The sequence below is a fragment of the Palaemon carinicauda genome, chromosome 29, assembly GCF_036898095.1.
Source record: "Palaemon carinicauda isolate YSFRI2023 chromosome 29, ASM3689809v2, whole genome shotgun sequence".
Lineage (NCBI taxonomy): Eukaryota > Metazoa > Arthropoda > Malacostraca > Decapoda > Palaemonidae > Palaemon > Palaemon carinicauda.
In genome coordinates this window covers 67766537-67776692 of record NC_090753.1, presented here as the reverse complement: position 1 = coordinate 67776692, position 10156 = coordinate 67766537, and the positions used below count along the sequence as shown (strand labels likewise).

The following is a 10156-nucleotide window of genomic DNA, read 5'->3' as shown; positions in this document are numbered from 1 at the left end:
TAGTAATAATAATAATAATAATAATAATAATAATAATAATAAAGGGAGAAAATTCTTCCTAGCGCATCTGGGCCTTTGGGCTTATAGCACCTTGCTTTTCCTACTAGGGTTGTAGCTTGGCTAGTAATAATAACAATGATGATGATAATAATAATAATAATAATAATAATAATAATAATAATAATAATAATAATAAAGAGAGAAAATTCTTCCTAGCGCATTTTCTAGCGCATCTGGGCCCTCAAATCTAGCTCACTTACTTCCTATTGGAGCCCTTGGGCTTATAGCACCTTGCTTTTTCAACTAGGGTTGTAGCTTGGCTAGTGATAATAATAATAATAATAATAATAATAATAATAATAATAATAATAATAATAATAATAATAATAATAATAATAGTAATAATAATAATAAAGGGAGAAAATTCTTCCTAGCGCATTTTCTAGCGCATCTGGGCCCTCAATCTAGCTCACTTACTTCCTATTGGAGCCCTTGGGCTTATAGCACCTTGCTTTTCCAACTAGGGTTGTAGCTTGGATAATAATAATAATAATAATAATAATAAAGGGAGAAAAATTCTTCCTAGCGCGTTTTCTATCGCATCTGGGCCCTCAAATCTAGCTCACTTACGTGCCATCATTTATTTATTTCCTTATTTCCTTTCCTCAATGGGCTATTTTTTCCTATCTGAGCCCTTGGGCTTATAGCACCTTGCTTTTCCAACTAGGGTTGTAGCTTGGATAATAATAATAATAATAATAATAATAATAATAAAGGGAGAAAATTCTTCCTAGCGCATTTTCTAGCGCATCTGGCCCCTCAAATCTAGCTCACTTACTTCCTATTGGAGCCCTTGGGCTTATAGCATCTTGATTTTCCTACTAGGGTTGTAGCTTGGATGATAATAATAATAACAACAATAATAATAATAAAAAGGGAGAAAAATTCTTCCTAGCGCGTTTTCTATCGCATCTGGGCCCTCAAATCTAGCTCACTCACGTGCCATCATTTATTTATTTCCTTATTTCCTTTCCTCAATGGGCTATTTTTTCCTATTGGAGCCCTTGGGCTTATAGCACCTTGCTTTTCCAACTAGGGTTGTAGCTTGGATAATAATAATAATAATAATAATAGAAATTAGAATGATTTATTGTTAATTCTTTCTCATCATTTGTTTTTTTCGTTATTTCCTTTCCTCACTGGGCTATTTTTTCCTATTGGAGCCCTTGGGCTTATAGCACCTTGCTTTTCCAACTAGGGTTGTAGCTTGGCTAGTAATAATAATAATAATAATAATAATAATAATAATAATAATAATAATAATAATAATAATAATAATAAAGGGAGAAAAGTCTTCCTAGCGCGTTTTCTAGCGCACCCGGGCCCTCAAATCTAGCTCACTTACTTCCTATTGGAGCCCTTGGGCTTATAGCACCTTGCTTTTCCAACTAGGGTTGTAGCTTGGATAATAATAATAATAATAATAATAATAATAATAATAATAATAAAGAGAGAAAATTCTTCCTAGCGCATTTTCTAGCGCATCTGGCCCCTCAAATCTAGCTCACTCACGTCCCAACCCAGTTGGCAACGCTGATCTCCCCCACACACACACACGAATCGTCGTGCCACAAATGAGAGGTGTCCGCGAGAGTAGTAGTGGCTGTAGTGGCTCCTCCAGGTCCTCCTCCTCCTCCTCCTACACCTGTTTCTTGTGCATGAGCCTCGTGTGGCACTCTAAAGCAGTTTAGTGACACCGTATTTCCTCTGGCTACTCCGTATTTCCCGTCTGATCCTCCGCCGCGGAATAAGACAGAAAAAACAGACGCTAAGCGGGACGGAAAACAGACGCTAAGCGGGGACGGGGAAAAAAGAGAAAAAGACGGCGTTTTTAGAATAATGTCCATGTTGCCTTTCACTCCGCCCGTCGTGAAGAGACTCCTGAGTTTTAAGAAGGGCGAGGGCGAAGACAAATGGAGTGAGAAGGCCGTCAAGAGTCTGGTGAAGAAACTCAAGAAATCGGGCGGTTTGGATGAGCTGGAGACGGCAGTCACCACCGAAGACGCCAACACGCGCTGTATTACCATTCCCAGGTCGATTATTTCATTAATTAATTAATTAAATAAGTAATTAATGTGTGTGTGTGTCTGCTTCAAAAAACTGGCATTCGAGGGGCATTCGACTCTCTCTCTCGCTTCCCCCCGTGTGTGTTTGTTTGTGTGTGTCTGTGGCACTTCCCAGGTCAATTAATTCATTCATTCATTCATTCATTAATTAATTAAATAATTAATGTGTGTGTTTGTCTGTTCGCTTGAAAAAACTGGCATTCGACTCTCTCTTGCTTCCCCCCCGTGTGTGTGTGTTTGTGTGTCTGTGGCACTCGCTGTATTACCATTCCCAGGTCAATTAATTAATTAATTAATTTATTAATGTTGTGTGTGTGTGTCTGTCTGTTCGCTTCAAAAAATGGGCACTCTACTCTCTCTCTCTCTCTCTCGCTTCCCCCCGTGTGTGTGTGTGTTTGTGTGTGTCTGTGGCACTCGCTGTATTACCATTCCCAGGTCAATTAATTAATTAATTAATTAATTATTGTGTGTGTGTGTTTGTCTGTTCGCTTCAAAAAACTGGCATTCAACTCTCTCTCGCTTCCCCCCGTGTGTGTGTGTGTTTGTGTGTGTCTGTGGCACTCGCTGTATTACCATTCCCAGGTCAATTAATTAATTAATTAATTAATTATTGTGTGTGTGTGTTTGTCTGTTCGCTTCAAAAAACTGGCATTCAACTCTCTCTCGCTTCCCCCCGTGTGTGTGTGTGTTTGTGTGTGTCTGTGGCACTCGCTGTATTACCATTCCCAGGTCAATTAATTAATTATTGTGTGTGTGTGTTTGTCTGTTCGCTTCAAAAAACTGGCATTCGACTCTCTCTCGCTTCCCCCCGTGTGTGTGTGTGTTTGTGTGTGTCTGTGGCACTCGCTGTATTACCATTCCCAGGTCAATTAATTAATTATTGTGTGTGTGTGTTTGTCTGTTCGCTTCAAAAAACTGGCATTCGACTCTCTCTCGCTTCCCCCCGTGTGTGTGTGTGTGTTTGTGTGTGTCTGTGGCACTCGCTGTATTACCATTCCCAGGTCAATTAATTAATTAATTAATTAATTATTGTGTGTGTGTGTTTGTCTGTTCGCTTCAAAAAACTGGCATTCGACTCTCTCTCGCTTCCCCCCGTGTGTGTGTGTGTTTGTGTGTGTCTGTGGCACTCGCTGTATTACCATTCCCAGGTCAATTAATTAATTAATTATTGTGTGTGTGTGTTTGTCTGTTCGCTTCAAAAAACTGGCATTCGACTCTCTCTCGCTTCCCCCCGTGTGTGTGTGTGTTTGTGTGTGTCTGTGGCACTCGCTGTATTACCATTCCCAGGTCAATTAATTAATTAATTAATTAATTATTGTGTGTGTGTGTTTGTCTGTTCGCTTCAAAAAACTGGCATTCGACTCTCTCTCGCTTCCCCCCGTGTGTGTGTGTGTTTGTGTGTGTCTGTGGCACTCGCTGTATTACCATTCCCAGGTCAATTAATTAATTAATTAATTAATTATTGTGTGTGTGTGTTTGTCTGTTCGCTTCAAAAAACTGGCATTCGACTCTCTCTCGCTTCCCCCCGTGTGTGTGTGTGTTTGTGTGTGTCTGTGGCACTCGCTGTATTACCATTCCCAGGTCAATTAATTAATTAAATAATTAATGTGTGTGTGTGTGTCTGTCTGTTCGCTTCAAAAAACTGGCATTCGACTCTCTCTCTCGCTTCCCCCCCGTGTGTGTTTGTTTGTGTGTGTCTGTGGCACTCTCGGGGGGTGGCACTGTCTCATAATGTCGCTTTTCGACTGGTTTTTTACTTTGTGTCGATGTCGAATGGTATTTAAAGTGGTTTCTCTTTTTTTTTTTTGTCATGTCGAATGGTATTTTTTTGTGTCGATGTCGAATGGTATTTAAAGTGGTTTCTCTTTTTTTTTTTTGTCATGTCGAATGGTATTTTTTTGTGTCGATGTCGAATGGTATTTAAAGTGGTTTCTCTTTTTTTTTTGTCATGTCGAATGGTATTTAAAGTGGTTTCTGTTGATTTTTTTTTTGTCATGTCGAATGGTATTTTAAGTGGTTTCTCTTTATTTTTTTGTCATGTCGAATGGTATTTAAAGTGATTTCTCTTTATTTTTTTGTCATGTCGAATGGTATTTAAAGTGGTTTCTCTTTATTTTTTTGTCATGTCGAATGGTATTTAAAGTGGTTTCTTTTTATTTTTTTGTCATGTCGAATGGTATTTAAAGTGGTTTCTCTTTATATTTTTGTCATGTCGAATGGTATTTAAAGTGATCTCTCTTATTTTTTGTCATGTCGAATGGTATTTAAAGTGATTTCTCTTTATTTTTTTGTCATGTCGAATGGTATTTAAAGTGGTTTCTCTTTATTTTTTTGTCATGTCGAATGGTATTTAAAGTGGTTTCTTTTTTTTTTTTTTGTCATGTCGAATGGTATTTAAAGTGGTTTCTCTTTATATTTTTGTCATGTCGAATGGTATTTAAAGTGATCTCTCTTATTTTTTGTCATGTCGAATGGTATTTAAAGGGATTTCTGTTTATTTTTTTGTGTCGATGTCGAATGGCATTTAAAGTGTTTTTTTATATTATATTTACAAAATCTAAATTGGGTAGATATAGGAAAGTGGTAGATTTTTGTTTTATTAATACAATTAAATTTTATTTACGATTCTAAATTGGTTAGAATAAATGAAATTGGTCGATTTTTTTATTTATAAAATTGTATTGTATTAATAAAATCTAAATTGGTTTGAGTAAAGGAAATTGATTTATTTTTTTTATTTATAAAACTATATTTTATATACAAGTTCTAGAATTGTGAAATAAAGGAAAATTGTCAATTCATAAAATTATTTATAAAATTGAATATTATTTGCCAATTCTAAATTGGTTAAATAAAAGAAATTGGTCAATTTAAGTTTTTTTTACATTCAAAATTTTATTTACAATTTTTAAATTGATTTTATATAAAGAAAAGTAATTTTTATTATATTTACTAAATATAAATTTGTTAAATAAGGGAAAGTAGTCTATTTATAATTTTATTAATAAAATCTAAATGTTATTTATAAAATATAATTGATTTTGAATAAAGGAAATTATGCCTTTATTGTTTACAATAAAAAAATTTGAATTGTTTAGTTAAAGGAAGTTAGTCATTTATTTATTTACAAAATCTAAATTGGTTAAATAAAGAAAATTGGATCAATTTTGATATCTAAAATTTCTAAATGGTTTTAAATATTGAAAGTAATCAATTTTTGTTTTTATTTACAAATTCAAAATTGGTTAAATTTAGGAAATTTGTCCAATTTTGTTTTTATTTACAAATTCTAAATTGGTTAAATTAAGGAAATTTATCAACTTATTTATTTACAAAATCTAAATTGGTTAAATTTAGGAAATTTGTCAACTTTTGTTTTTATTTACAAATTCCAAATTGGTTAAATTTAGGAAATTTGTCAACCTTTGTTTTTATTTACAATACTAAATTAAGGAAATTTATCAACTTTTATTTACAAATTCTAAATTAATTAAACAAGGAAATGGTCTGAATTCAATTTTGTATTGCAATTACAAAATTTAGAATGGTTAAATGAATTATGTATTAACAAATTTAATTTGGTTAAATAAATGAAATTGGTTGGAATTTAAACTTAATTTAAGTTGGTTAGAGTAAAGAAAGTCGTCGGAATTCTAAATGAAATATTTTTTTATTTTCAAAATCTCAATCGGTTAAATTAGTTATTTATTGTTAATTTGCTCTCATCGTTTGTTTATTTCCTTATTTCCTTTCCTCACTGGGCTATTTTTCCCTATATGAGCCCTTGGGCTTATAACATCTTGCTTTTCTAACTAGGGTTGTAGCTTGGCTAGTAATAATAATGATAATTAAGGAAAGTGGTTAAATTAGTTATTTATTGTTAATTTGCTCTCATCATTTGTTTATTTCCTTATTTCCTCTCCTCACTGGGCTATTTTTCCCTATATGAGCCCTTGGGCTTATAACATCTTGCTTTTCTAACTAGGGTTGTAGCTTGGCTAGTAATAATAATAATAATGAAGGAAAGTGGTTGAAATGTATAAAGAATTTATGTTTTATTTAAAGAATTCAAATTCGTTAGGTAAAGGAAATTGTTCTGTGTTTATACCTTTGGTTAGGATAGGCTAGACTACTGTGACCTAACCTACGATAGGATGTGTCAGACAAGCATGAAATTATCATTTGTTAATGAAGCTTTAGGAGCCTTTGTATATCAGCGGCCAGTTCCTCACATAATTAAGCTTTAGGAGCCTTTGTATATCACCGGCCGGTTCCTCACGCATTGATTAAAGATGGACATCAACTAACCTAAACTTTCCCCCCTAACCTAACCTACAAGCCAGGTCCTTACCTACTTACCTAACGGGGGCTGACGCCCCCCTTACACTGCCGAATTCTAAGTTAAACATCATAATACATACAGGTGGCCGCTGTCGTACATACACCCCAAGCTTTATATTTATTTCTAATTTAACAAATACGTAAAATGATAGAGGTTAGCTACTATAACCATTGTATTAAGTATAACAGAGGCTAAACTAAAATTATATCAGATTTCAAAGTTTATAAGACTTGCGATGCAATGTAGACTTATAATAGACCTCCGAACCCATTAAGATAGGTTTGGTGGCCTGTTGGTAACATCCTTGCCTGGTGATTGCCAGACTGGGGTTCGAGTCTCGCTCAAACTCGTTAGTTCCTTTGGTCGCTGCAACCTCACTATCCTTGTGAGCTAAGGTTGGGGGCCGGGTTTGAGGGAGCCTATCAGTCTATCTGCCGAGTCATCAGCAGTCATTCTATGGCCCTTCTTGGTCTTAATTTTGGTGAAGAGGGGGCTTGGGTGTTGATAATATGTAATATGGTCAGTCTCTAGGGCATTGTCCTGCTTGACAGGGCAATGTCACTATCCCTTGCCACTGCCATTCATGAGCGGCCTTTAAACCTTTAAATATGCGAGATTTGATTTGGTCGCAGCTTATCCTGTCTGCTTATTATCAAGGTACAGGTAAATGTAGTTCGCTGGGACAGGCGTTCTTATTACTTGTCAAAATGGTTTTCTTAAAAGGGAAAATGTTGTTTATCCTGGTCTGAAATACGGTAATATTAAGCTAGTTTTATGATTTAATTAATATTTAGTGTTATCTGGCCAGAACTGAAACCAGTTAGGTGGAAAACACAGGGTTAAAATTTAGTTAGAAGGTAAGCTAAGGATATGCCAGCCTAGGATGGGTCGCGGAGTCGGGCATAGCCCCTCGGAACATATGTATATATCTCCTAGGTTAGGTTAGGTGGTGTTCTTTTGTTTATTTCCTTCATGAAATGTTTTTCTTTGTCGATGTCTCACAGGATTGTAGATACAGGAGAGGGGGTTCCCAGCCCCCTCGTCCCGTCCCTTTTATTCGCCTCTTACGACTCGCAGGGATAATTTGGTGCTATTCTAATTGTTTTTATGCCCCCGCGGCCACAGGCTGGGGGGGAACGTAGAGAGTAGTGGTCCCCTTTTTGTTTTTGTTTCATTTGTTGATGTCGGCTACCCCCCAAAATTGGGGGAAGTGCATTGTGTATATGTATGTATGTATGTATGTATGTAAAATGCTTTTCAGTCGAGGATGGAAGTTTTACACCCGGTCTGTCCTGCCGAACTACAAAGGCTCCGGAAGAGTCTTGAACTTGTAGGAGCCGATAACGAATCCTTTCATGATAATGCTTTTGTGACTGCGAAATATATGAGGCTGTATAAGTTTTGTCTGCTGGATGGCATTCGTTTCCTTGAATTTGAAATAATATTTACAGTGTCAATAATATGGTTTTATAAGTTAGCGAGAAGATTGACCGAGAGTAAAGATTCTTCGTTGTAACTTGTCAAGTTGACTAAGTCCGCTCTATAATAAACTGTATTTAGAGGTGTACCGAAGACTACAGGTTCTCAATCAGAAAAGGACAATTATTTATGAAGTAAATGAATTATATATGAAATTATAACTAAGAGATCTAATATTGTGTTATTTATGAAGTAATTGAATTCTATTTCAGATCATGACTAATAGATCTAATATGGTTTTAACATTTGACATTAATTTATGTGAGAAATATTTGGTTAATCCATTACAATTTCCTTGTTTTAAACAGTAATATGTATAGACAAACACTAGGACCTATATACTATAACTGACTATGACTCATGGTTATAGTGAAGAACAGGAAAATATTGTTCCCTATGATTTATTGTACGCTATGTCAAGTTCATTGTGGGAGCCTGTCTTGATGATGTTACTGTTTTTGGAATATTTTATTTTAATTGTTCATTATTACTCAGATTATTTATTTCCTTATTTCATTTCCTCACTGGGCTATTTTCCCTGTCCGTGCCTTTGGGCTTGTAGCATCTTGCTTTTCCTACTAGGGTTGTAGCCTAGCTAGTAATAATGATAATAATATTGAGACAGTCTAGGTTAGGTTAGGATTCCTCGCTTATTTTATCCTGATTTTCAGCACCTTAGGTCAGGATGGACATTTGCACCAACATTTTCAGACTTGGGATGCTGTTCCACAGAGCCCTGGATAGACCCAGAAGGCCCCTATCCCCCCAGGAAGTTCCTTACTAAAGCCTTTGAACATAAACTAGTTACCGCTCAAAGAGCTATGCAAAGAATAATGATGGAAAGGCCTCTAAGAGTCAGAAAAAGAGCAACATGGTGTGTTTAACCAACCATTCATGATTGAAATATTTTGTTTTGATTGTTCATTACTTATATCGCTTATTTATTTCCTTATTTCCTTTCCTCACTGGGCTATTTTTTCCTTGTTGGAGCCCGTGGGCTTATAGCATCTTGCATTTCCAACAAGGGTTGTAGCTTAGCTAGTAGTAATAATAATTAAAGGAAGGTTGACTTCGTTAAAATCATGTAAAGATGTCTAGAAACTAAACATATCTTACATTGACTTTTTTGTTTAAATGTCACTCGTGAATGGCAGAGGCAAGAGACAGTGACATTGCCTTAGCTAGTAGGACAATGCTCTAGAGACAGACCATACTGTATATACATATGATCAGTGCCCAAGTCCCCTCTTCACCCAAGCCAGGACCAAGGAGTGCCAGGGAAATTGAGATTGCAGAAACTACAAGAAACTATCAAGTTTGGGTGGGATTCGATATCCCGTCTGGCGATCGCCAGGCAAGGATGTATCCAATAGGCCATTTCATTTCATCATAAGATTCACTTGACTCCTTATAATCCTTTCAGGATTTGAAGATTACCTGTTAATTTATATAATTCATTAATTCAAAGTAGGCTTGTTATGTTTGACCCGCATATTATGTGGATTCGACTTGGTTAGGTTAGGCTATTTGGATGTAGTAGGTAGTTTTCATCCAGCATTGTACATATCTTCACCTAACTGCCACTTGTCTCTCTTCCTGCTGTTGTATGTTTATACACTGTAGGCAGCCCAAGTTCGGTGTAGGCTAGTATGGAACTCAAATGGGAAAGGAAAGTAAAAAGGGTTTCTCTCAAGCATGTACTGTACTGTCACTTTTTTGTGGATTGTACAGTAACTTGTTATTTCTTTATGTAAATGTTTTTCCTTGCCAGAGTTTAGAGGGACAACGCCCCTTCCTTATGGTCAAACTCTCTGATTGATTATGTCTCTGTTAACCCTTTTACCCCCAAAGGACGTATTGGTACGTTTCACAAAACCCATCCCTTTACCCCCATGGACATACCGGTACATCCTTGCAAAAAAATGCTATAGAATTTTTTTTTTCATATTTTTGATAATTTTTTGAGAAAATTCAGGCATTTTCCAAGAGAATGAGACCAACCTGACCTCTCTATGACAAAAATTAAGGCTGTTAGAGCAATTTAAAAAAACTACACTGCAAAATGTGCTGGGAAAAAAATAACCCCCAGGGGGTTAAGGGTTGGAAATTTCCAAATACCCCGGGGGTAAAAGGGTTAATTAAGAGTTGAAGTTTGTAGTGCCTCATGATAAAGTGTAGATGTAAGGTAAAAAGTTGGTCTTTTGGTAAA

General features: G+C 35.8%; 1 protein-coding gene across 1 annotated transcript in view; it reads left to right on the top strand.

Moving 5' to 3' along the window:
- Positions 1–1612: 1612 nt before the first annotated feature.
- LOC137622635 (mothers against decapentaplegic homolog 3-like) overlaps positions 1613–10156 on the top strand; it is a 44799-nt gene continuing 36255 nt past the window's right edge. The window contains exon 1 of the mRNA XM_068353239.1: positions 1613–2093. Within this exon, the coding sequence (XP_068209340.1) occupies positions 1900–2093 (194 nt within the window). The 5' untranslated portion in view covers positions 1613–1899. The remainder of the gene's footprint in view (positions 2094–10156) is intronic.